General features: G+C 52.3%; 1 protein-coding gene across 2 annotated transcripts in view; it reads left to right on the forward strand.

Moving 5' to 3' along the window:
- The window catches only part of TRIM3 (tripartite motif containing 3), a 24,849-nt gene extending 3,677 nt beyond the window's left edge, over positions 1-21,172 (forward strand). Inside the window, exons 2-12 of one of the 2 annotated variants that reach the window (XM_024757010.1) lie at positions 4,985-5,150; positions 10,618-10,849; positions 11,074-11,225; positions 11,453-11,633; positions 11,913-12,645; positions 12,751-12,854; positions 18,482-18,649; positions 18,838-19,006; positions 19,261-19,331; positions 20,338-20,478; positions 20,601-21,163. In XM_024757010.1, the coding sequence (XP_024612778.1) occupies positions 5,020-5,150; positions 10,618-10,849; positions 11,074-11,225; positions 11,453-11,633; positions 11,913-12,645; positions 12,751-12,854; positions 18,482-18,649; positions 18,838-19,006; positions 19,261-19,331; positions 20,338-20,478; positions 20,601-20,753 (2,235 nt within the window). In that variant the 5' untranslated portion in view covers positions 4,985-5,019 and the 3' untranslated portion in view covers positions 20,754-21,163. Of the gene's footprint in view, positions 1-4,984; positions 5,151-10,617; positions 10,850-11,073; positions 11,226-11,452; positions 11,634-11,912; positions 12,646-12,750; positions 12,855-18,481; positions 18,650-18,837; positions 19,007-19,260; positions 19,332-20,337; positions 20,479-20,600 lie in introns of both variants that reach the window. The other variant, XM_024757009.1, reaches the window with a different exon arrangement.
- Positions 21,173-26,780: the final 5,608 nt, after the last annotated feature.

Below are 26,780 nucleotides of genomic sequence, written 5' to 3' on the forward strand. Positions count from 1 at the left end.
TTTTTTTTTTAAATGTTGGGCCTTCTTTTAATTTATTTATTTTTATTTTTGGCTGTGTTGGGTCTTCGTTTCTGTGCGAGGGCTTTCTCTAGTTGCGGCGAGCAGGGGCCACTCTTCATCGCAGTGCGCGGGCCTCTCACTATCGCGGCCTCTCTTGTTGCGGAGCACAGGCTCCAGACGCGCAGGCTCAGTAGTTGCGGCTCACGGGCCTAGTTGCTCCGCGGCATGTGGGATCTTCCCAGACCAGGGCTCGAACCCGCGTCCCCTGCATTAGCAGGCAGATTCTCAACCACTGCGCCACCAGGGAAGCCCTCTTCTCAGGCTTTGCTTTCTGGGCCTGTCCCTTAAATGTTGAGGTTTGTTGGGGCGCAGTCACAGGCTCTTCTTTCTCATCTTATGCCCTCTCTGGGTGATGTCATCCACTTCCGTGCCTTCAGGTACCATCTCTACACCAACTCCCAAATCCATATCTCCAGGCCAGACCTCTTTCCTAGGCTCCAGCTTGTCTTTCCACCTGCCAGCTGGACCTCTCAAATGTCCCATAGGCACCTCAGATTCCTCTTATTAAACACTGAGCCTGTCACCCTCCCATCCAAACTGCTTGTCTTTCAGAGTTTTCAAGCCAGAAAACTGGGAATCATCTCTAATTCTTTCTTCTCCCTCTACTCTTCATATCTAACCAACTGGTCACCAAGTTCTATTGATTCCTCCCTATAAAATCCACTTCTGTCAACCTCCCCTTAGCCACTCCCCTAATCAAGGCCACCATCATCTCTCCTCTACGATGTCATGGCAGTCTCTTAACTTTCTGCTCATGACACCCCTCAACTGTTTCCCACAGTGCAGTCAAAAATTTACTCTTTGGGCTTCCCTGGTGGCGCAGTGGTTGAGAGTCCGCCTGCCGATGCAGGGGACACGGGTTCGTGCCCCAGTCCAGGAGGATCCCACATGCCGTGGAGCGGCTGGGCCCGTGAGCCGTGGCCGCTGAGCCTGCGCGTCCAGAGCCTGTGCTCCGCAACGGGAGAGGCCACAACAGTGAGAGGCCCGTGTACCGCAAAAAAAAAAAAAAAAAAAAAAAAAATTTACTCTTTTTGCTCTCTCACTCTATACTTAAACCCTCTTCACCTCCCCACCCTGCTCCTTTGCTCTTTGGATAAAGCCTTAATCCCCTAGCAGGGAAGGGTAAAGTCTCAACTCCTCAATAAGGCCAACAAAGATTTGTATGATCTAGCTCCTGCCTACCACTGCATCTCATTTCTTAGTCCTCCCCTGTCACAGTGTTTGATTCAGTCTCCTGATGCAGAAGGCACCATTCTCTCTTTAACTCTTACCCATCCTGGAGCTCTTGAATGGCCCTTTCTTCAGGAGGACTCTCTGGACCTCCAGCCTCCTGCACATCCTTCCCTCGCCCCAGATCTAGGTTAGGTGACTCTCAGCAATCAGTGCTTCCCTGTCATAGCCCTCACCATATTGCACTACATTAATTGATTTATTAGATTGTGGAATCCATGAAGGCTGAGCTGCGAGTATTTATCTTTGTATCCCCAGGCCTAGCAGAGGTGTTGAATGAATGCTGAAAAAGGAAATGAAGTGCCTTTGGAACCTCAGTTAAAAGATGGGAAGGATAAGGGATGCAGAGATGGCAGTAGGCAGCCCGAGGAAGGAGGGTGAAATCTCAGCTCTGAGTTCAAGATCTTCCAAGTACCTGCTGTGACAAACAGTCTATTTAAGCCATGGCCTATAGGACCTTGGGGGGCAGATCTCTAAGGAGCAGCGAGATGGGAGAGGTGGGAGTAAAAGCCCAGGAGAGGAAGGGAATCTTGGTGATTTAGGCAGGGGTGTGACCTCAGCGGCTGCATGCCCAGCACGTCTGGGTGGGGAACTGAAGCAGGAAGGGGAAGGGAGGGAGGAGCTGTCCGTGCTCGGATGTTGCCCAATCACCGCCCCTGTGTGACAGGCTGGGAGAGCCCTTTGGGCTTGGAGAGAGGCGGAGCCTGACTTCCAGCTGCCCCAGAAGGGCCCAGTAGACCACTCCTACTCTTCCTCTCAGCCCTCCCCTTCGCCAAACAGAAGCTTCAGCTTGGCTCCGGCCTCCTGTTCCCTCTGCCAACCCTCGGTCTGTCCTCCTCCTGCTATGTTGTTGTCTTTGTATTAAGTCTCCAGATTCAGAACCCTGCACATCTGGAGAAAGAACCTCAGAATCCCGTTGTCCACATTCAGGGATGCCCTTCCTACCCTATCCATGCCCACCCTCACGTAAACATAAGGCACATGCAGCTGAGCTCCTCTCCTGCCCCTCCGCAAACCTGGAGAGAGCTGCGGACTCTGGACTGGCCCCACGGCATTCATTCATTCATTCTTCATTCACGCATTGTTTTTAGAGAGGGCCATGGTGCATGGAGTTGGGCACAGATAGTGGTGACCTGCTCCCAGTCACTGCCTGTTTTGAAGTAGTCTGGCTCTCTTTCTGCTTCCCTTCATGGCCAGATTTCTCTCCTGAATTGTCTACAACTGCTGTGTTAATTTCTTCATTTCCATTCATCTTTCCATCACTCTGACCTGACTTCTGCCCCTCCCATTCCACCACAGCCAAATCTGGTGGACGCTCTCCAGTCTTCATCTTACTTCACCACTCCTTCTTTCTTGAATGCCCCTCCTCCCCTGACTTCCTTGACCCCACACATTCTTGGTCTTCCTCCCATCTCTCTGAGTTCTCCTTCACTCTTCACTCTCTATCCCTAGATGGTCCCATCCATTATCATTGCCTTGTGTCATTAATATGCCAATGCCTCCAAGTCAAAAACCAGCCCAGACCTCTCCCTGGAGCTCCTATATTCTATTTCTTACTTGACATCTCTACCTGGGTATCACACAGGCACCTCTCAGACGTCTCATGGTTAAAATGGAATGGCCCAAATCAGCTCCTTAGCTTTCACTGTCTCTAGGCATAGCCCATCACCCTCAGGGGAGAAACCTGGGAGGCCTTACTGTCATTCCTTTCCCCTCCCACATCCAGTCCATCGTGGTGTCCTTTTGACTCAACCTCATGGTTATTTCTCAAATCAGTCCACTTTTTTGCCTATAGCTCTGCTAATACCCAACATCAGCCTACCTGAAGAACTGGGGTAGCCTCCCAAGCTTTCACCCTGGCTCCTCTTCAATCCTCATAGCTGCCAGTGTATGTAGCTTTTTAATTTATTTTTATTTTTTGTAAATTGCATCATTTCCTTCCCAATTTGGGATAGAACCCAGATTCTTAACATCAAGGTCCTTTGTGATCTCATTCCAGCCTACCTTCCCAAACTCCCCTGTGGCCTTTTATTCCCTTTGCTCTGACCACATGAACCCTTTTGGGTTCTCAGTGAGTTTCTGCCTAAGGACTTTCCTTCAACGCTGTTGCTTCAGCCTGGAATGATTTCCCTCCCTCACTTTCTGATGCCCACACCCTCATCCCTACTATTTTCCTTCTAGCCCTCAAAGCTCTACTTAAAAGTTACCTGCTTGGAAAGGCCTTCCCCAATCACCCAATCAAAAAAGCATTCTTTCTCATAGCATCCTTTTCTTCTGTATAGCACTCCCCTCTCCCAATCTGTAATTGTATATTTATTCATTTATTTACTTTTCACTACCTCCGCACCACGAGGACAGTGACCATATCTGTTCTGTTTATCACTCTATCCCCAGCGCCTGTACAAAGTAGGCACTTAATAAATATTTGTTGAATTACTGAATTAATTCAATAAATATAGACCAATCCTTATGTCAGGCTCTGTGCTAAGTGCTAGGAATAAAAAAGAAATAAAATATAATGCCTCTCCTCAAGAACTCTGGACAAAGCAGAGAAATAACAAGAAAATTACAGTATAGTGTATAAGGGCCAGGATGGAGGAAAGACAAGGTGCAGAGTGACATAAAGGTGGAGCACCTCACCAGACTTCAGGAAATCAGGGAAGGCCTTCTGGAGGAGGTGACATTTACGTGCAGACCTGAAAGATAAGCAAGAGTTAGCCAGACGAAGTGGGGGTGAGCAGAGGATCTCAGGCAGAGGGAACAGAATGTGTGACTGCCCAGAAGCAAAAGAGAACAAGGAGTTTTCCAGGAACTGAAAAGAAAGAAACCAGTGTGACTACTCATAGAATCATGAGACGTGAGGTGGTAGAGGGAGGTATGGGCCAAAGCTAAGTTTTGTTGGCCAATTTAAGGAGTTTGGACTTTGTCCTCTGGACAATGGAGAACCATTGAAAGAATTTAAACAGGGAGTTAGTGATAAGATGGAATGTGTGTTTAGAAGCCTCCTTCTGGCTGTGAGGGAGAGGGATGAGAAGGCATAGGCGAGGAGGACACCAGTTAGGAGGCTGTTGCTGTATCGCTGGAGAGAATTGGTGGCACCTGAATTGGGGTGGTATCTGTGCAGTTGGAGAAAAGGGGATAAGGTATTTGGGAGGCAGAATCCACGAGACCTGGATACTGATTGGATGTGGAAAAGAATGTGATCCCGGGCAGTTGTGCTGGGAGGTGGGTCAGAGCATAGATAGAAGGGCTGCAGGTGGTCAGAGGAGAGACACTCCATCAGGAAAGTCTCCCAGGGGAGGGTTTGGGGGAGGCAGAGGAGATGAAGGGTGGGTGTGTCAGTGAAGGGCATCCCCGTACCACACACTTGACATACACTATTGCAAATTCTCAAAACAACCATTTGAGGTAGGGATTATTATTTCCATAACTGCAAATTAGGAAACTGAGGCTCAGAGAGGGTATATGAATTGTGCAAGGTCACATAGCTGGTAAGAGGCTGAGCTGGGTTTAAATCAATCTAACCTGACGCCTGTGCTTTTAACCAGAGCAGCAGGCCCGGAGGGTACTCAGTCCATGTTCTTCACCCTGCTCGGTCCCTGGCAGAGAAGAGATGGGGCTAGTGCTCTGCAGGGGATCAGGTGGGGAGAGGGTTTGCTGGCTTCCCTGGTACTGACCGTCTTTCCGTACACAGGCTGGTGTGAGTGGTAGGTGCCATCCGTGGGCACCATGGCGAAGAGGGAGGACAGCCCTGGCCCAGAGGTCCAGCCAATGGACAAGCAGTTCCTGGTGTGCAGCATCTGCCTGGATCGGTACCGGTGCCCCAAGGTTCTGCCCTGCCTGCACACCTTCTGTGAGAGGTGAGGGTGTGTGTACCGGGGAGGGATGAGGACCTTGCAGGGCCCCCGGAGAAGGAAGTGGCATGTGTAAACCTGTAAGAGGTGAGGGAGGTGTGTGCACACATGGAGGGGAGGAGATGAACCCCAGCCTACAGGAGGTAAGGGTTCGGTGCAAGAACCTGTGAGAGGACCGGAGGTTCCTAACACTGGTCTGTGGCCCCTGCCCAGAACAGGGCCTCCTCTGCCCCTGCCCAAACCCCAAGGCAGCCTTCCCAGAGAAATCAGGCAGAGCTGAGACTCTCAACCAGCTCTGGCACCAGAACTTTCTGACCAGTGGGAGGATGTTCAAAACTAGGTCTGTCCTCCCTGCCTGTCCTCACTGTTGTCCTGAGGCACTGAATGAGAGGCGACCGCTCCCAGCCTCTGGGCTTCTATCTATTATTCATTCACTTAACAAATGTTTATTTATCGAGCAACTACTATGTGCCAGACCTGTCCCAGGCACTGGGCAAGCAGTGATAAGCAAAAGCAGATATGATCCTTGCTCTTAAGGAGCTTACAGTATAGTGAAGGAGAAAGATAGTGATCAAATCATCTGACAGTCAGACTACAGATAAATGTAGTCCGTGCCACCTCAGTCAGACACCCTCCCAGCGACGCCCTGCATCTTGCCATCACCCAGAATAATACCACTTCTTCTGTGGTTACAGACTCCAGTATCCCACTCTTGGCTTCCATTACCCCACTCTCACTACACCAGCTTTGACTGGATGTAGATGTCCAATGCCCTTGACTGCTCCGTCTTCTCCCAGCTCCTTCCCGGTCTCCCTTCCTTTCCTACCCATCCTGAATCCCATGGTGGACCATAGGCCTCTACAATTCCCACACACCTTTGTCCTTTTCTAAACCCACGTGGCAGAAGCCCAATCCTGGATCTGAGCTGTAATTGGAAAGCTCCATACCTTCTCCTATATCCAGATCACTGAGCATTCTTGAGAAAATCAGTGCCTGAGAAATTATAACAATAGCTACCGTGTATCGATTGCTTACTATTTGCCAGGGACTGGCTAAGTGATTTACACGTATTGATTTACTTGATCCTCACAACAGATACTTTATTATCCCCATTTTAGAGAGGAGGAAACTAGGGTTCAGAGTCATTAAGTAATGAAGAGATATTTCCGAGGCTCCGCAGCAAGTAAATAGTCGAGGTCTGAATCCAGGTTTAACTGCAGAGAGCCTTCTCTCTTAATACTACTCATTCATTTATCCCTTGGTCCCTGCTCTCAAAGACTTATGCTCTAGTGGGAGGTGACAGACAGTAGGCAAGCAAATAATCAAACAGGAGAGTCACAGCTTGGGCTAAGTGTTTTCCAGGAAATAAACAGGGAGTAAGTGCGGGCGGCTGGGCCAGGGGCTGGTCTACGTAGAGTCATCAGGGAAGGCTTCCCCGAGGAGGTGACATTTGACCTGAGACCTGAGGATGAGAAGGAAACAGACATGTACAGATTGTTCCAGGCAACAGGATTATCTTCGCGCTGTTCCATGCAAAGGCCTTAAGAAAGGAGTGAGTGGGGCACGTTCAGAGACCAGGGGAGAAGCCAGCGTGACTGAGTGAGGAGGAAAGTGGGATGAAGTGAGGTCCGAAAGAGTCAGAACAGTTCACGGGGGAGCTTGGCAGTTTTAGGAAAGTTTTGGATTTTGTTCTGTATGCAGTGGGAAACCACCGGAGGATTTTTTTTTTTAGCAGAGAAGTAATGTGACATAAATTAGACTTTTGTTTCTTGGCCGCGCCGCATGGCTTATGGGATTTTAGCTCCCCATCCAGGGATCGAACCCGAGCCCTCGGCAGTGAGAGCACGGAGTCCTAACAACTGGACTGCCAGGGAATTCCATAAATTAGATTTTTTTTAAAGCTCATTCTGGTTGTCGTTTGGAGAGTGGACTCTAGAGAAGCAAGAGTGGAAACAGGAAGCCAGTTAGGAAGCAGTCGTAAGCCAGGTATGTGCGACACGTAGGACGGAGATCTTGATGAGTTCAAAGGTATTCAGGATAAACTCCAGATTCAGCAAAGCTGGGGAGAGAATTACAGGGGAACTGAGTAGAATGGTTGAAATGCAGATTTCATAGTTGATGCCGTGATGGGTGATGAGACATAGGTAGTGCTGGGAGCATGGGAGTGGATAGCTGAGGTGAACTGGAGGAAAAGATCACGGGGGGAGGGGCTGAGAGGAAGCTTAGGAACTAAGAAATCTCGATGGGGGGTGGGTCACCCTGTGGATGTCAGAGCCACCGAGAATGATGGCAGGAGTGTGTGTGTGTTGGGGTGGGAGGGAGGGTAACAGAAGAGAGTGAGCCAGAAGAAAGACTTCGGCCAATGGGGAAGCAACCATTGAGTCAGTGGAGACAACATCAGGGAGGGGTGTTGTAGACAGGCCTGAGCTTCCAAGGAGCTGGAGGAGAAGAATTTAGAAATGTTCCAGCTGGGGGCGGGGAGGACTCAACCCCACCTTCTGGTCCTGAGGAATGTGGAGTATGAGACAAAAACCACTCTCAACTCGAGAAGACTGAAGGGGAAACTAGGTCACAAACAAGTTAATATTTGTGAAGCGCTTAGCATTGTGCCTGGCGCATAGTGTTTGTTAAATAAAGAAAAATTAATTAATTCAGATCAAGAAGTGTAGAGAACGTTAAGAGAAGAGATTGAGGATATGGGAAACTTTGCAACAGGTAAATCTTCCCTCCACAGATTTGTGGTCTCCAAACACAGCCGCCGTCAGTCTGTTTCTAGTAAGATTCCTCTCCTGCTCCGTTCAGTGACTGATCCCAGCCTCCCTGTCCCCCTGGATTCCCACCACCACCCCACTCCTTCGCTTTCAGCAGCTGACCTTGCCGGAGGCAAGTTGGGCATCCTCTCTCTAATTTTGCCCCCTGTGCTCAAGTGCATCCACTTCATTTTCCCCTCCCTCCATCCAGAGGATGGGGTCCACTCCTTCTCTTCAAGCCAGCCTGAGCCACTCTCCCATCCCCAGACCTCGTCCCATGTCTTCTAGTGTCTTCCCTCCCTCCTTCTCTACTGGCTCCTCAACTTAGAAACGTGCTCAAGCCTCCCGTTACAAACAGATAAGAACACTCCTTTGTCCCTCTGTCCCTCCCAGCTGCCATCTAACCCATCAACCTACTTTTTACTCAAACTTCCAACCTCCCATTCACTCTTCAACTGGCAAGAGTCAAGCCTGCCTTCCTCTACCCCTCCCTCCACTCACTGTTTTCCTTACAGACAAAAGTACTCTTACAGTTGCCAGTTTCCGTGGGCATTTTCCAGTCCTTAGCTTCCCTGACTCCTCAGCTGCTTTTGACACTGATGACCACTCATTCCCTGCTTCTGAAATTGCACTACTCACTTTGCTGCCCTGACACTCTCTCTCCTACCTCTCTGCCCGTTCCTCTTTGCTCTCCTCTTTCAGTATTTGCTGGGTGCTCTGTCCTGCTCTTGGCGCTGTAATCCCCTTCTTGGTGATCATATCGTCTCCTGTGGCTACAGAAGCCATCTAAATGTTGATGGCCTCCCTGTCTTTATCTCTAACCTGCCTTCTCCCCAGCTGTCTACCGATCCCCTCTGCCTGGATGTCCCACCGTTACAGTAAACTCAACCAGGGCAAGGCTGAACTTCCCTGTAAACCAGTCCTCTTTCTGTGTTTCTCATCGTGGTGAATGTCACTCAGTCATCTAAGCTAGGAATCTGGGAGTCAACTGAGACTCATCTCTCACTCCCCATGTCTAATCAGACAACACTACCCACCGGCTGCACTTCTCAAATACTTCTCAGATTTGCTCCACCTCAGTCTGCATTTCTGTTGCCTAAATGCAGGGCTTCCTCACCTCTTGCCTGGACTATTACAAGAGCACCTTGGTTAAGCACATGCTTCGCCTCGGATCTGGCTCTCGTGCTTACTAGCTTTGTTACTTTGGGCCACTTACCCTTTCTGAGTCCATTAACAAACACCAAGTGCAAAGCACAGCCTGCCACGTTGTGCTTAATAAATGGTAGCTGGATGCTGAGGGGGACGGTGCTCCTACCCCTTGTCTGCTGTCTCATCATGTTCACATTCACCCTCCACACAGAGGCAGATAAAATGGAAAGCTGGCTGTACCATGCTCCTGCAGCTCGCTCGTGCTGTTGAGATAGCTTCTAAGCTCCTTGACGTGACGCAGGAGCCCTCCATGAACTGGCCCACGCCTCTCTCTCCACACTTCCCTTACCATTCCTTGCCTTGGGCATCTTTTGAACTGCTTATAATTCCCTACTCATACTATGCTGTTTCTGGCCACCTTGTGTATCTGGAACACCCTTCCTCCTCTCCCTGCACCTTTCTTGGTCAGACTAACAATTATTTATTGGGCTTCCCTGGTGGCGCAGTGGTTGAGAGTCCGCCTGCCGATGCAGGGGACACGGGTTCGTGCCCCGGTCCGGGAGGATCCCACATGCCGTGGAGCGGCTGGGCCCGTGAGTCATGGCCGCTGAGCCTGCGCGTCCGGAACCTGTGCTCCGCAACGGGAGAGGCCACAGCAGTGGTACCGCAAAAAAAAAAAACAAAACAAAAAGAACAATTATTTGTCCAGGAAGATTTTGCTTACGTCACCTCCTCTTCAGCCTTTTCTGGCTACCCTCTCTACTACCAGAGGCCCCTTCTGTGCATTTCCTTATCACTGCATCTTCTGTGTTCCTTACATTAATGACAGGTAATCCTAATAGCTGTAAGTAGTGTTACAATAGTATTGTAATACTACAATATATCGTACCTTCTGGGAGTCAGGCGTGTCAGCGCTTTACATTTAATTCGCCACACCTTGTGAAGCCTGTACTGTCTCCATCTTGCAGAGGAGAGATCCTTGGCTCATAAAAGTTAAGTAACTTGTCAGGGGTCATACAGTATGAGAGTTGACTGACCTGGGAACTGAACCCAGGCAGCCTAGCTCCAGGACCCATGCCTTTAATCATCACACTGTTTACTTCTACAAACTCTAATTTTGTTACTTTTTTTCTCTACAAACGGGGAGTATCTTAGAGGTAGGCACTGTGCTTTATCTTTGTATCCCCAGAGCTTGGCACAAATTTGGCAAGAGCAGGTGGTCAGTAAATGTTTAATGAGTTAACGGTGCGGGGGTAGGCAGTCACACATTTTCTGTGAGAAGGGTTTGTAAACACCTGTGAAAGGTGAACTTGTGTCTGCGCACCCTGTGAGGAATGCGTGTATGTCTGATCCTCTGAGAGACGTCAGGGATGCGTTGCCGCTCAGTTGTGAGAGGTGAGGCCTTTGACCCCCGCTGTTACGACAAGAGGCGTGTGCCGGCCAGAGAGGTTTCTCAACGAATGTGGCAGCACAGCTGTGAGCACGAGGACTGGCGCCCATGGCAGGTGACAGGAGGGGTGCACTGACACCGCCCTGCCGCTTCATCCCTTTGACTCGCCCTCCTCCCCGGCCAGATGCCTCCAGAACTACATCCCTGCCCAGAGCCTGACGCTGTCCTGTCCAGTGTGTCGGCAGACGTCCATCCTCCCTGAGCAGGGCGTCTCTGCGCTGCAGAACAACTTCTTCATCAGCAGCCTCATGGAGGCCATGCAGCAGGCACCTGATGGGGCCCACGACCCCGAGGACCCCCACCCCCTCAGCGCAGTGGCTGGCCGCCCCCTCTCCTGCCCCAACCATGAAGGCAAGGTGGGCCCAAGCAGGCCCAGTGAGGCCAGGACTTGGGGTGGAGGGGGAGGAGAGGTCGGGGGAGGGGCCAAGTGGCTGCGGGTGAGAGGGGATTCTAAGTGGTCCGGGTAGCGGGGGTGCACCTGGAAGGTGAGAGGCAAGGAAGGCAGGTGGGGTGGGGGAGGGCCGGGGACAGAGAAGCGTGGTGTCTAGTCGTTGCCTGACGGGAGTCCTTGCGCCGCCAGACGATGGAGTTCTACTGTGAGGCCTGTGAGACGGCCATGTGCGGCGAGTGCCGCGCCGGCGAGCACCGGGAGCACGGCACCGTGCTGCTGCGCGACGTGGTGGAGCAACACAAGGCGGCCCTGCAGCGCCAGCTCGAGGCGGTGCGCGGCCGGTAGGCGCCCGGCGGGAGCCCGCGCTGGTGGGGCCGTCTGGGATGGCGTCTCGGCGGGGGCAGAGGAGGGACCTTCGGGAGGGTGGAGATAAAATTCTTAGGGAGGGCAGGGGGCGGTCTCAGGGAGCGGAAATCCTGGAGGGCGGCAGTAGGGTCTCCGGGGAGAAGGGACAGTTTCGTGAGGGCATCCTCAGGCAGCCCTGGTATGAGCTGTTTCCCCTCCCCAGACTACCACAGCTGTCCGCTGCCATCGCCTTAGTGGGGGGCATCAACCAGCAGCTGCAGGAGCGCAAGGCAGAGGCCCTGGCCCAGATCAGCGCAGCCTTCGAGGACCTGGAGCAAGCGCTGCAGCAGCGCAAGCAGGCCCTGGTCAGCGACCTGGAGGCCATTTGTGGAGCCAAGCAGAAGGTGTGTCCGCTCACCCTTTCCCACCACCGTCCAGCGTGAGATGGCCTGTCGCCTCCACGCGTCCCCTGCTCCCCACACGCGTGCACCCCTTCCCCTAGTCTATACTTGCCCCCTTCTGGCGTGGCCAGTAGGTACCGCGGGCATCTGTGTCCCTCGTCCACACTCACCCTCTTGTATTCCCTTCGTGCCATAGTACAAGTTCATCAGGGATCGCAGAGACCCCCCTCACCTTGCCCTCCACGAGCCTGCTTACCCAACCCTCCCCTAACGCCTCCTCAGGTGTTGCAGACCCAGTTAGACACGCTGCGCCAGGGCCAGGAGCACATCGGCAGTAGCTGCAGCTTCGCTGAGCAGGCTCTGCGCCTGGGCTCGGCCCCGGAGGTCTTGCTGGTGCGCAAGCACATGCGAGAGCGGCTGGCGGCGTTGGCAGCGCAGGCCTTCCCGGAGCGGCCCCACGAGAACGCGCAGCTGGAACTGGTCCTCGAGGTCGATGGGCTGCGGCGATCGGTGCTCAATCTGGGCGCGCTGCTCACTACGAGCGCCACTGCACACGAGACGGTGGCCACTGGCGAGGGCCTGCGCCAGGCGCTGGTGGGCCAGCCCGCCTCTCTCACTGTCACTACCAAAGACAAGGATGGGCGGCTGGTGCGTACGGGCAGCGCCGAGCTGCGCGCGGAGATCACGGGCCCCGACGGCACACGCCTGCCGGTGCCCGTGGTGGACCACAAGAACGGCACGTACGAGCTGGTGTACACGGCGCGCTCTGAAGGCGAGCTGCTCCTCTCGGTGCTGCTCTATGGACAGCCGGTGCGCGGCAGCCCCTTCCGCGTGCGGGCCCTGCGTCCTGGGGACCTGCCACCTTCCCCGGACGACGTCAAGCGCCGCGTCAAGTCCCCTGGCGGCCCGGGCAGCCACGTGCGCCAGAAGGCGGTGCGTAGGCCCAGCTCCATGTACAGCACCGGCGGCAAACGGAAGGACAACCCCATTGAGGACGAGCTCGTCTTCCGCGTTGGTACAGAGAGCCTTGGGCGGAGGCAGAGGGCGGGTGAGGCGGGGCCAGAGACTCAAAATGACCTCAGTGTGCATTTTTTGCTTCCATCCCGTTTCTTCCCCACAGGCAGTCGTGGAAGGGAGAAGGGTGAATTCACCAATTTACAGGGTGTGTCCGCAGCCAGCAGCGGCCGCATAGTGGTAGCAGACAGCAACAACCAATGTATCCAGGTAAGCTCTCCCCAAACACCAAAATAGAAATTCTCAAGCTACAGCCTAGTAAAACAACAACAAAACGAAAATAAAACAAAGAAACAAAAACCCAACAAAGTATACAGGTCGCCTCCTGAAGGGTGAAACCCTACAGATAGTACCTTTACTTAAAGAGCAATGAATCACAGCACCACCCCTCCCCCACTCGCTCGCCATCCGTTCCACAAGGGCCACAGCAGGAACCAGCACCTTCACAGTTAGGCACTGGGGTTTACTGTGCCGGCAGCCTCTACCTCCCAGGCTGTGGCTCAGGCCAGACCAGCTCCTGGACCCCAAAGATCCGGCTCATTGTTCCCTCCTCGCTGCCTCCACCTGAGTCCCTGGCTGGCTCACTTTCTGCCCACCACAGTGGTCAGGATACAGCCTCTGCAGCTCCCCACTATCTCCCAGCATGCCTGCGTGGATCCAGAATGCGTGTCGTATGTGCCCGTCTCTGCAAACGTCCAGTTGACTAGACAGTCAAACGGGGAGAACCTGTGAAAAGGGGTGCCTTCCAGTGGCTAGACTATAGCGCATACTCACAGGTGGTCCTGCCTCTGGCCCTCCCAGCGCCTCACACACCCGAGTAAAGCATCTGCCACTTGGATGGACGTAGCCTCTGCTGCACTCTGAGCTCCAAAAAGCCAGAAAAGGCGGTTTTCTCTTTTCCTTGTAGTGAGCCTACGAACAGGCAGAGCCAGTGACGGGCACCAGTATGGTAGGCGCAGCAGAGCACTTCACAGCTCAGGCTCTGAAACCAGACACCTGGGCTTGAATCCTAGCGCTGCCACTTACTGACAAGTCATGTGACCTCCCTGAGCTTAGGTTAACTCATGTGTAAAATTAGGAAAAGAACACCTCAGAGGGTTGCTGGGAGCACTGAATGACATCATGTACTGAGCCTGGCACCAAGCGAACCTTCTGACTCTTAGCTGTTGTTGAAAATACCATTGTCCAGGTGGGGACAAAAGCCAGGAGGTGGGAAGGTGCTAAAGGGCGTTGTTCAGGGAACTGGAAGGGTCCCAGAGTGGCTGGAGGGAGATTGCTATTAGAAGTGGAGTAGCTGAGGTCATGCTGTAAATGGCTTTGGAGAGGAAGCTGTGGAATTTTGATTTTATTCTGTACAGGATTGTTTCTAACTACTGTAGGCTTTCAGTTCTTGGAAACGTTTTGTCAGGTAGTAAAACTTTTCCCCGAAGATCCTTACTTCCCATCTGTACATTTAAACTTCTTCCCGACCCTCTGCCTGAGTACCCCCGTCACAGACGCAGCTCTGCCAAAGGCCTGTCACCTCAGTGTCAGCTCCTCCTGGCCGTTGCTTTCCACCTAGCCGGCTGAAAGAGCCAGGAACTCTTCCATGACTCTATTCCCAAGCCTGTCTAGCCCGCCTTTATTCCCACCTTGTTCCTAAGAGCAGAGGAAAGGAGAAGCTCAGGTCCACGCAGGGAGGCATTTGGGTCCAGGCTGGATGGTGAGAAGTGGAGGGGTTTGGATGGGTAGGGGTGGCGCTGAGGCCCTGCTCCATCACAGCCTCCACCCTCCAGCTCCGTTCCGCCTTCTTACGCCAAGGATGCTTTTTGGCACAAAAGTTGAGGTTTGGGAAACTTCCCCTGGGGTGCACACACACGGGTACTCATATCCCCGGAAAGATGTGCCACTTTGTCTCCCTGACGAGGGCCTGTGTCTGTCTGTTGTTTCAGGGTGGGGACTTAAGAGGGAGGGCCTAGTGCAGCCCCTCCCCCCCCCAAACACTTCCTTCTACTACAGCAATCCTCCTTGCCCCTGCTGCCACCCATGCAGCAACCTCATAGCTGCTAGGAGCCTGGCTCTCGATTCCACAGCTGAGGTTCTCTCACTCTGGGGTCCTCAGGTCTGCTGTGGGCCAGGCTGCCAGATGCACTGGGACTCCCCCTCAGTTCATGAGGGTTGGGGCTCTCGTGAACTTCTCCTCCTTTGGACTCGGCTGTGGCGGCAGCTGAGGCAAATCCTCTCCTTGTGCTGGATCAGCATCAGCTGACAGAAAAGAAGAAGCATTTTGTGATTCTGAGTGAGGCATTTGATTTGGATACATTACATCCTTGGGTAACGGTCTGAGTCCAGAAATGTTATCAGCTCTTCTGTGAAAGCGTCCTCATTTCCTGCAGGCAGAATGCTAATCGCACTCTCCTCCAAGCTCCCTCAGCCTTGAGCCGTACAGCACTTTTCATTCTCTGCCAGAGTCACTGGTTTGTTCGTTTGATTTTGTTTTGGCCTCTCCCCCAAGTAGACTCAGATCCTGAAGTTGCTTACTGCTACCGTGGCAAAAGAGAGAGATGTTAAGGATCAAATTAGGGCACTGGCAGATTCTAGAGATAAGGCAGCAAATATGGCAGGTTTTGACGAGCCATCAGATATCCAGGGAGAGGGAGGGATCAAGAATTGCCGGGCTTGGTGACCTGAGTAGGCGGTGTTGCCATTTGGGAGCGGGCCTGGGAATAGGTTGATGAATTCACTTTTGCCTGCGGTGAGTTTGAGATAGCTGTGCGGCATCCCAGGGGAGGCGTGCGATTCTGGTCTGGGAGTGAGCTGACGGATTTATTCATCTGTTGAATGTCTGCTGGGTGCCCGTTGCCATTCCAGTGCTGCAAATGCAGAAGCGAACAAAACAGACACAGTCCCTGCCCCACCTGGGGCTTACATCCTTAGATGGGGGACAAGGGTACTTAGCAGTTATTTAGTGACAGGAGTGACAGTTGTTGTGAAAAGAGCTAAAAAGCATATATCACGGAGACTTAACTTTATGTGTGTATATTGACATAGGAGATGGAGTTGATCATTAAAACCTTCTCTGGGGCTTCCCCGGTGGCGCGGTGGTTGAGGGTCCACCTGCCGATGCAGGGGACACGGGTTCATGCCCCGGTCTGGGAGGATCCCACGTGCCGCGGAACGGCTAGGCCCGCGAGCCATGGCCGCTGAGCCTGCGCGTCCGGAGCCTGTGCTCCGCAACGGGAGAGGCCGCAGCAGTGAGAGGCCCGCGCGCTGCAAAAAAAAAAACCACACAAAACATTCTCTGAAGAAGCGACCTGGAAATTCTGAGAACTGGAGGATGAGTAGGAGTTGGCCAGGTGTAATGGGTGGGATAGGTTAGGATAGGCTGGGAAGAGGAAGACCCCCTAAAGCCTCAGTGTTGAGCTAGAAACTAAGCTGCTTGGAGTGGAGGAGGCAGACACATTGCCTCACTACCCAGCTGGTGGTACCTTTTCGTCCCTCTCACAGCACCTCTTCAGCCCGTGGCGCCTACCTTCTCCAAGTGCTGTCCAACCACAGGGGACCAGGGCAGAAGCCAGGGGCATTTCTGATCAGCCAGAGAAGGGCATGATGGGAGGTCCACATCAGGAGGAAGTGATGTCCATTGGTGAGACCAGTTCAAACAGCCCTGCGGGCCTAAGAAACAGAGATGATGCAGGGGCGGGGGACTCAGTCCACGCAGGAGGGAGAACATCTGGATCAAAGAACAAGGCCAAGGCCCATAACTTGAGTCCTCCAAGGCTGCTCCTGGCTCTGATTTCTCTTGTGTCCCTAGAGTTATAACAAAGCAATGTGTGAGCCTTATGCAGTGAGTGATGTTGTGGCTGTGAAGGAGAAGCAAGAAGGCTTAGCTATAGAGGAGAGGAGCATTAAAATCCTAGGTGCTTTTAGGATGGTGAGACCTGAGCATGTTGCTAAGGTGGAAGAAGTACAAGAGGGTGAGAGGTTGAAAGGTCTCCTCTGTCCAGATTACCTTATCAGCCTCATAGCCTGGACGGGCTAATCCATGTCCATTCCCCCACCCTCACCTACCCCTTTCTTGTCTGCTGCTAAATCCTGTGGAGTCTTCCTCCTGTATGTCTCTCGATCCATCTACTTCCCTCCAGCAAGTGCCCTGGTCCAAGCCATCATCAGTTCTCACCTGGACCACTGCAGCACCTCTGCCTGGCCGGCCAGCTTCCAGTCTCGACTCCTCCCTGCAGACAGAGTGCTCTTTCTGAAAAAGCTCCCATGTGCTTTTTCCAACACCACCAAGCAGTTCTCCAGTTCTCAGTGGACACTGACCAGGGATCCTTTAAATTCAACTCAGTTCCAACACGATCTACCTGGAGATGGCATCACATCCCACAGGTTGAAGGCTCAGTCCCATAGGACCGCCCCTACTTCAGATGCTGATTGAAAGTTCAGTTTGTCACCTGTAGTCTGACCAACCGGCTATAAAGTGGAAGTTCCCACAACCGACTCCTGTGTTCAGTTAATTAGCTAGAGCAGCTCACAGAACTCAGAGAAACATTTAATTACGTTTATCAGTTTACTATAACAGATACTATAAAAGATACAGATGAGCAGCCAGGTAAGAGATACATAGGGTGAGGTCTGGAAGAGTCCCTAGTATAAGGAGCTTTGGTTCCTGTGGAACTGGGGTACACACCCTCCTGGCACCAACCCGGAAGCTCATCATATCTTCTTGTTCAAGAAGTTTTATAAAGCTTAATCTGTGCTCCCCACCCCTTCTCCTTCCCAGAGGTTGGTGGGTAGAGCTGAAAGTTCCGACCCTTTAATCAGATGGTCTTTCTGGTGACCAGCCCCATCCTGAAGCTATCTAGCGCCCCCCCAACACCCTAAGTCACCTCATTAGCATAAACTCAAAAGAGACTCCTTATGAATGACAAAAGACACTTATTGATCAGGAAATTTTAAGGGTTTGAGGAGCTCTGTGCCAGGCACTGGGGACAAAGGCCTAATATATTTCTTTTTTTTTCCCCCCAAATTTATTTATTTGTTTATTTTGGGCTGCCTTGGGTTCGTTGCTGCGCGCGGGCTTTCTCTAGTTGCGGCAGCGGGGGTTACTCTTTGTTGTGGTGCATGGGCTTCTCGTTGTGGTGGCTTCTCTTGTGGAGCAGGAGCTCTAGGTGCGCGGGCTTCAGTAGTTGTGACACACGGGCCTAGTTGCTCCGCGGCAGGTAGGATCTCACCGGACCAGGGCTCGAACCCGTGTCCCCTGTGTTGGCGGGCAGATTCTCAACCACTGTGCCACCAGGGAAGTCCCTCAAATATATTTCTTATTATATTACCAAGTCAGATCTCCTCTTGTCACTTTCCTGCCCAGAAATTTTCAGTGAATTCTCATCATACCCAGAATAAAACCTTACTCCTTCTGTTCTTTACGGGAGTGCCCACTGCCCTCCATCCACACTAGGCAAGTAGTGCCCATACTGAATTCAAGCAGCGCCCCTATTGGACTCTGTGCCTTCTACGTACTGCTGACTCTGCTTAAACACCTTTCTTCCTCCTTCTTTACTCGCCAACTTTGGTTCAGCTCTTGGCGTCCCTGTTAGGCTTTTAGCTCAGATTGCCCCTGCTCTTGGACCACCTCTCACCCCTTTCACATTCCCACAGTCCCATTCACGCCTCTGCTGCCTGTCCCCTAAGGTCTGCGCTGGCAACGTCAGATTCTCCCCACAGCAGGGTGTCAGAAAGTGCTTGTTGAGTGCTGAATGAATGGGGGTGGGTCTCCTCCCTCAGGGTCCTGCTCCCTCCCCTCTGTGCCCACAGTCTCTCCCCTCCTGCCCCCTCCCTCCCTTGCTCCTCTGCTCCAGGTTTTCTCCAACGAAGGCCAGTTCAAGTTCCGCTTTGGGGTCCGAGGACGCTCGCCTGGGCAGCTGCAGCGTCCCACAGGTGTGGCCGTGGACACCAATGGAGACATTATCGTGGCAGACTATGACAACCGTTGGGTCAGCATCTTCTCCCCTGAGGGCAAGTTCAAGGTGAGAGGCCTGCTGTCACTCTACTCTGCACCCTTGGCCAGCTGAGATGTCCGTTCTAGTGCCTCCTGGTGGTCAGGGCCTGGACTGCTCGATCCACCCTCGGCCTAAGGTTCTGCTTTGGTGCCAGGCTGCGACTACTCTCCCCACGGGGCAGGATAAAGCCCCTAACGGATATCCCCTTCCTCCAGACCAAGCTTGGAGCTGGCCGCCTCATGGGCCCCAAGGGAGTGGCTGTAGACCGGAATGGGCATATCATTGTGGTCGACAACAAGTCCTGCTGCGTCTTTACCTTCCAGCCCAATGGCAAGCTGGTTGGCCGTTTTGGGGGCCGCGGGGCCACTGACCGCCACTTTGCAGGTATTGGGAAAGAATTTAGAGACCTAGTCTCTGATACCCCAGTCCCAAAGAACTCCCCTGGATGTCCCAGCTCTACAGACCCCCTCCTCCTATATTTTGGCCCTAGGGGACCCCGTCCCTTCACTATACCCCAGCACCATCATCCCAGAGACCCCACCCCTCTCCTCACACCACAGCTTTGTCATCCCAGATGTTCTCCCCCATCCCACTCAGTATCCTGGCTTACTGCCAGAGAGCCCACTTTGTATTTTCAGGGCCCCATTTTGTGGCTGTGAACAACAAGAATGAGATTGTAGTGACGGATTTCCATAACCATTCAGTGAAGGTCAGTGTTCTCCCTCCCTCTGTGACCACAGTTCCATCATCCTTTCCTCTTGCACAAGACTCCTCTCTCCCTCACCTCCCTTCTCTCCCGCTTGAGATCATTCATTTGAACAATTAACATCTATGGCGTGGCCGCGTTGTCCCAGGCACTGTGCTAGAAGCTGGGAATACAGTGGTGAATAAAGCAAACACATTCCCTGTCTTACTGGTTCTGGTCTAGTGGGGAAGAGAAGAAAGTGCCGGGCTATTACAGTGTGATGTGATGCATTCTGTGGCAGGAGAGTGAGGGGAAACTGAGCGAGGGGGTAGCAGGAGCATTTGATGCAGGTGGAACTAAGCACAGGTGGGAATTCACCGGAAGGTAGGGGGACAGGAGAAGCCAAGGAGGTGGGAACTCATACCGTGTAGTCCAGAAAGTACAAGTAGCTCAGATGAGGTTTGAAGAGGGGAGTGGTGCCAGCTGAGAATGAGCCTTGCTTATTCCCTCAAGGGGCTTGCTCTCTTCCTAAGAGCTATGGGCAGTCACTGAATGATTGCAGGCAGGAGGGTGATGCAGTCCTGTGTGTCTTAGAAAGATTGCTCTGGCTGAGGCGAGACTAGAGGCAGGAAGATCAGTCTTTTGCAATAATCTGGCTGAGGACCATTGCAGTGGCAATATATGCATAGGGTACAGATCTGCGATACAATCAGCGGGTTGTGGTAATTCATTGGCCGTGGAACAGAGGAGAAGGGGGAGTCGAGAATGACTCATGGCTACCTGGGTGTTGCCAGTCACTGGGAAGGAGAAAGAAGAACTGCTTTTCCAGGGAAGATAAGCTGCCCAAGGGACATCGGCTGGAGATGTCCAGTAGGCAGTGGCATGCATGGACGTGAAGCCTGGGAAGAAGAACTGGTTTATAGCTGCAGATCTGGGGGTCCTCAGCCCTGGGGCTTCAGCCCATCCTCCTCCAAGGCCCCGCCTTCTGCCTGAGGCCAGGTCCCCAGTCCCCAGCCCTTTCCCCTGCCAGGTGTACAGTGCCGACGGAGAGTTCCTCTTCAAGTTCGGCTCCCACGGCGAGGGCAATGGGCAGTTCAATGCCCCCACGGGAGTAGCCGTGGACTCCAATGGAAACATCATCGTGGCTGACTGGGGCAATAGCCGCATCCAGGTGAGGAAGGCCCGGGGATGGCACCAGGGTGAGGTTTCCCGCTGGGCCCCAGGCACCCCCTCCTCAAATGCCACTCATCTGCCTGATCTCACGGCTCCCTCCAATCTCCGCTCGTCCCTCAGGTGTTCGACAGCTCTGGCTCCTTCCTGTCCTATATCAACACATCTGCAGAGCCACTGTATGGCCCGCAGGGCCTGGCACTGACCTCGGATGGCCACGTGGTGGTGGCCGACGCAGGCAACCACTGCTTTAAGGCCTATCGCTACCTCCAGTAGCTGCACGGGACCTGCCTGGCTCTTGGAGGGACGGACATAGGGGTGATTGGACAAGATGGTCTGGCCAGGAGGTGGGCCAGACCTGGCAGCACTGAATGTGGGCTGCGGGCGCGGGTGCGCCCGGTGCCCTCCCTCTCCCCCCTCCCAACCCCACGGTTGCACTTTATTTATTCGGTTCTTGCTTTGGTGACTGGGTGGGCCTGGACCATGGTCCCAAGGATGTGTGCAGAGCTTCACCCTCCCCTCCCCTCCTTACACATCACCCCATCCCCTCGGTCTGCTCCCCATCCCCCCAGCCTGGGGCCAGAGCAGCCTCTTATTCCAGGGCAGAAGTCCCTCTGGTTGTCTCCCTACCAGCCCGTACACACTGACAGAGACAGCAGTACCCACCCCTCACATTAAATAGATGTGTTCACCACGATGGTTTTGTTGCTTTCTTGTGGGCCGGGGCTGGGAGGGGAGGGGAGGGTGCAACTACCTCTTGACGAAAAGGTGGGCAGGCAGCTGGGAAGGGGACCCAGATTCCCAAATGTGCCCTGATGTTTTGAAGCTTCAGGAGAGGAGAGCAGAGAAGGGGAATGCCTGGGGCTCAGCCACCTCTGAATGCCTGTCCCCAGACCCACGTCTCCTGCAGAAATAGTAAGTCCTTTGGCTGTCTGCTCTGGGGCTGAGGAATGACCCTGGCCTAGAACACAGCCAGCAGCTGTAGGGAGAACAGTTGGAGGGATGACAGCAATCCTTGAAACGCAGGCCTGGGTTAGGGACCTGGGGCGAGCCCAGGTGGAAGCTGGCTGTGGGAGACTCCGTGGCCAATTTCAGAACTCAGTCCTGGAGGCTCGGAGCTCTGCTTCCCCCTCCTGCTGTTCATGCCAAGACTGCTGCCCTTTCCCCACAGTGGAACAAGGGTCCTAGCATCCCCTCCTGAGCTCTGTTCTGCCAGGGTTTGGCTGCCAGTTCCAGAGATGATTACCACTAGCTCTCAGTGATTTGGGAGGTAGGGACTGTGATTCTCCCTGTCTACAAAAGGCTGAAGCTGCCCTTCATTGCTGAGTAAGAGCAGAGCGCAGTCTTGAATCTGTTGGTGTCATACTCCTAACTGATAAGTTATAGCACCTTACTCATTCTTAGGCCCCTTGCACCTAGCATGGTGACTGGCAGAGAAGGCACTCAACAATACCTGGGGAGTCATGGGTCTGGGAGGGTTGGTTATAAGAGGTCATGGGGAAGCTCAAGACTTTGTCCTGGTGTAGCATGATTCCCAGGGCTAGGGTGGGAGGGCCTGTCCATGCACCTGTGGAAGACCACAGGGGCTTTGCAGAGATCAAAGGGACACCGTGTGGACCACATGGTGTGTTCACCTTCCTGCTGCTTTTCGGCCCCACTGGTTGGGACCTGGTAAGCAGGTGGAGGGACAGATGAACTCCCTGAAGGCTCTAAGGCAAGTGTTACAGGGCCTGGCCCCAATTAGGAGTAGGATTGCCTGAGCCCATGCCCTGGCCAGCAGAGATGGTGTGCTCAATCATCAGTCACTCAGCACCAGCCTAAGCCATGCAGAAGTCATCTCAAGCCAGGGCGGGGCGGGGGTGGTGTGTGTGGGGGCAGTCACTCACTTTTTCCTAGATCTGATCAGAGTAGGCATTTTATTTCCGATTCAGACCTTGGGCCCAGAAGTAGATGGAAGGGGTGACAGGGAGTGGAAGCTATGCCTTGACTTATTTGGCCTGAGTATCACGGGCCCAGCCACTCCGCGGGCCCGGAGTGACAGGGATGAAAGGGATGCCTTATGGGATGAACTGGCAGCTGGACAGTGCTTCTGTGGGGTGGGAAGAGAAGTGAATGTGAAAAACAAAAGAAAATTAAACATCTCTAACTTGCTCCTCTTTCAGACTTTGGATGCCTTAAAATCATCTACAGTCTTGCAATCCTGGGTATGTCTGCTAAGAAAATAATTGGGCAAAAGCACAGAGAGGGTGTGTGTAGCAATGTGTATCAGAGCTTTATTTATAATAGAAAAAAAAAAATCCCAGAGAAACCTAAATGACCATCAGCAGGGAATGGTTATGTGGAGTTCTGCTTACACGTATAATGGAATTATATGCATCCTTTCAAAATGCCAAAGTCTGAGATACACTGTTAACAGAAAATAAGGTTTGTTTTTTCTTTTGATTTATTTTTGACTGCACTGGGTCCTCGTTGCTGCTCGAGGGCTTCTCGCTGCAGTGGCTTCTCTTGTTGTGGACCACGGGCTCTAGGCGCACGGGCTTCAGTAGTTGCAGCACGTGGGCTCAGTAGTTGCGGTGCACGGGCTTAGTTGCTCCGCGGCATGTGGGATCTTCCCGGACCAGGGCTCAAACCCACGTGCCCTTGCATTGGCAGGCAGATTTTTAACCCCTGCGCCACCAGGGAAGTCCCAGAAAAAAAGGTTTATAAAATCATACCTTTGTTTTAAAAAGGAAATTGCAAGAATAGAAAAAGACTGGAATAGACAAAATGTCAGTATATAGTGGTGTTCTCTGGCTAGTAGAATTAAGACTGATTTTTATCTTCAAGAAAAAAGACTTTTAAGCCAGAGCATAACGTGGTCTCAGATATGTTTTTGAAGAGTACCATGGTTGCCACAAAGAATGTGTTATAGAGGGGCAGGAAAAGCAGAGAGGGAGAGGCTGTTTCAGTAATCAGATAAGAAATGATGGTGTTTGCACTCTTAGGTCTAATTAGGAAGTAGGAACAATAGAATTCAATATTTATTAAACACATACAGTGTTTCAGACCCTGCTTAGGCACTGAAGATACAGCATTGAATAAAGCAGATAAAATCCTGGTCCTATTCATTAAGGCAGGATGGTGAACAGTGCAGTGCTGGAGCTGGTTCATATTGGCCCACGAGGGCTCATTGTCAAATTTTCAGGAATTTTTTTTTTTTTTTTTGGCCGTGCCACACAGCTTGTGGGATTTTAGTTCGCCAACCAGGGATTGAACCCAGGCCCTCTGCAGTGAGAGCTCGGAGTTCTAATCACTGGGCCATCAGGGGATTCCCAAAATTTGCAAGACTTTTGACAACTGATTGTTGAAAACTCAGCCATTATTTAAAAATTAAATTATGTAAATTAAAAATTAAATTCATTTTATTAAAATGAAATATAATAAATACTCAAAACTCATCACTTCCTAATTATTTTACTGCATTTTACTATTACCTGTGCTCTTGGGGTTATTTATATGTGTCTTATCTGCAAGGTGGAAATACCACATAGTAAGTAGTATGTTACTGTACCTTTCTTCTCAACTCCATGAGAAGATGCAGCTTGAAGTTGCTTGTTGGTAGCTTGAAGATGGCCGTGACAGGAGTATTTACACCACAGAAACTAATAAATGCTACAAACCAGGGCTTTTTCCCTTCTGGAAAGCTGGCTGTTAAAACATGCACAAGCACACCCCTTGAGAGGGTAAAGAGCACACCCCAGGGAGTCAGGCAGCCAGATCTTAATCATGGCTCTACCACTTGCTAATAATGGGCTTTGGCTAAGACACCAAAAGTCGGTTTCCCCATGTGTAACATGGGACTAATAATACAGTATATATCTTATTAAATCATACCAATAATATGATTTAATAAAATAATCCATGTTAAGTGTTTAGCACAATGCCAGGCACGTACATGTGCCCAACAGATATGAGCAAATTATTATTATAATTAGTTATTCATAGGGAAGCAAGAATAGACTATGCAGGAAGGTCCATTAGAAACAGAGCAAGAGAAAATCCTGGAGGAGTTGGTTGGGAGCAGCAAGCACTTTTTGGTACCTGGAGCTGTATCCCAATTCTTCTAAGCCCAGGGCAAGGGAGGATCCAGTCTCTGCTCCCTGGAGTACACAGCCACAGGCAGCAGGCCCTCAGTGGACCCAGGAGAAGTAAGTGAGGTCAGAGAACTCAGATGACAGCAGGGCAGGCTGTACACACACATCCATTCCAAGGGACAGTGGGTCAGTGTCCGGCTTAAATGTGGTCCCTGGCAATGCAGGGGAAAGCTCTGTCCATGAAGATGTTTGCAGGCCCGTATTCAGACTGCCTTAGGGGGAAGCCAGAAAGCTGCTTGTTAGGACTGGGAAGGCTACATGGAAAAGGGGACGGTTGTAGATTTCTGGGCTTGAATTCCCCAAGAAATCAAGCAAGAGACTGAGATCCCCACACCCGCTCTGGGCAGCAGAGATTTGCAGAGGGAGAGGATGTGGCACTAAGGCCCCACAGCCAGGCTGAGAAGAGCGAAGGAGGAAGGCTGTAGGGAGCCAGTTTCTGGGAGGTAAAACTCCGGGGCTGTGGCCTCTGGTTGAAGGGTGGGAGCGCACTGATCCCTTCGGCCTCCAGGGGGCGCTCAGGCCCAAGTATGGGCAAGCGCTTTGTCCTGAGCCGAAGCCAGCGCGCTGGGAAGGACTCAGGACAAGCAGAAACAGCCGTCTCAAGTGAGAAGAGAAGCAAGGCCAGCCCTATCTTGGGCCCCCTGAGAACAGTTGCCTTGTGCCCTGTTACCAGCACCAGGATGGCCAACATATCCACAGCCTGGGTTCTCAAATGGCCTCTCAGCCCCTGCTCAGAATATGAGCTTCAACCTGAGCTGCCTGCCATGTAGAAGACTCTGTGCTAGTGTAGTTAGTCCCTGAGAGGCTGGGGGGATGGGAGTGGGCGGGAGGAAGGAGGAAGGCTTCCAATTATGGCATCTAAGCCACCTTAGGGTAGACAAGCAAATTAGGAAACAACACTGGAAAAGTGCCACAAATCACTCTTCTGCGACAGGTAGATAGGGGTGCCATGAAGGGGACCAGAGCTGTGTGGGAAAGAAGAGGCTGAGCTGAAAAACCGCCATCCAGTATATGTGCTGTCTCCCCTCAAAGAGCCCGGCTAGGGCACAGGGAGGCTGCTGCCTGGACCAGCAGGCCCATGCGGGGCCCTGCCAGTACAGTTATCGAAGACCCTCACTGTGGGTTTTCTGAGGGGTGTCCGGGACACGGTGCGAACGCTTATATCTCCCCAGGCAGGCTCAGTGAAATCTGCAGGACACGCAGACACAGTTCTGGAGCTAGAGACAGCTGTTGAGGGGTTTGCTGATGAAAGGTTCACGGGGTGCTCAAGGAGGGAGAATCCCAGGAAGGTTATATAAGGTTTGAGAGGCTGAAGAACAGGAGAGGGGGAGCCTGGGAGTAGCGGCCCCCCAGTGCCCAGTGCCCAGCAGCTGGGGGAAGCAGGTGCGGTCAGAGACGCCCTGCAGTGGGAGAAGGTGGGTGTCAGGTACCTGCTGAGGGAGCCGAGGCACTGTCCATACTGCCGAGGGCCTGGGGAGTCCAGCTTTGTTCACTAACCTAAGGGGAGGAATGCTGTTAACATGGCTGTCTTCACTGTAAGTCAGGAGAGGATGGTGAGGCTTTTGGCAGAGGCATGATGACACGCTGTTCCAGAGGTCCCAGAAATCTCTGTCTTCCTGTTAGGAGGACTCTTAGCAGAGTAGATAAGGGAAGTGAGACCTTTGCTAAGGTTATATATGTCAAGGGCATCTGAGAGGCATCAGGGCTCCTTCAGGCTGGACTGGGGAACAGGGATCCTGGAACCTCAGCCTGGCCCAGAGCTGACTCTGCCCATATTTGTCTCCTGCAACTACATCTCAGATAGAAATGGGGCAGACTTTGGGAGTAGCCCCAGTGAGTGCCGAAGATAGCAGGTACCAGAGATAGCAGGGCTAAGAGGAGGAGAGGGATGTAGGGCAAGGACACTGGAGAGAGAAACAAGACCATAAGATGGTCAGTGCCAAGGAGACCTGGGACCCTTAGATCACAACATGCCTCCAAAGTAACACACCCCCAATCCTGATATTCTCCTGACCCCAGAAGCAGGAAAATTGTTAGCAATTTGGCTGCAACGTTAGTAACACTATTCAGTACTTGAAATTAATTTTTTTCATTCAACAAATATTTATTGAGCATCTATTACAGGCATACTTGTTTATTGCACTTCACAGATGTGGCATTGTTTTTACAA

Source organism: Neophocaena asiaeorientalis, unplaced genomic scaffold, assembly GCF_003031525.2.
Source record: "Neophocaena asiaeorientalis asiaeorientalis breed wild unplaced genomic scaffold, Neophocaena_asiaeorientalis_V1.1 scaffold504, whole genome shotgun sequence".
In the NCBI taxonomy this organism is placed as follows: Eukaryota; Metazoa; Chordata; class Mammalia; order Artiodactyla; family Phocoenidae; genus Neophocaena; species Neophocaena asiaeorientalis.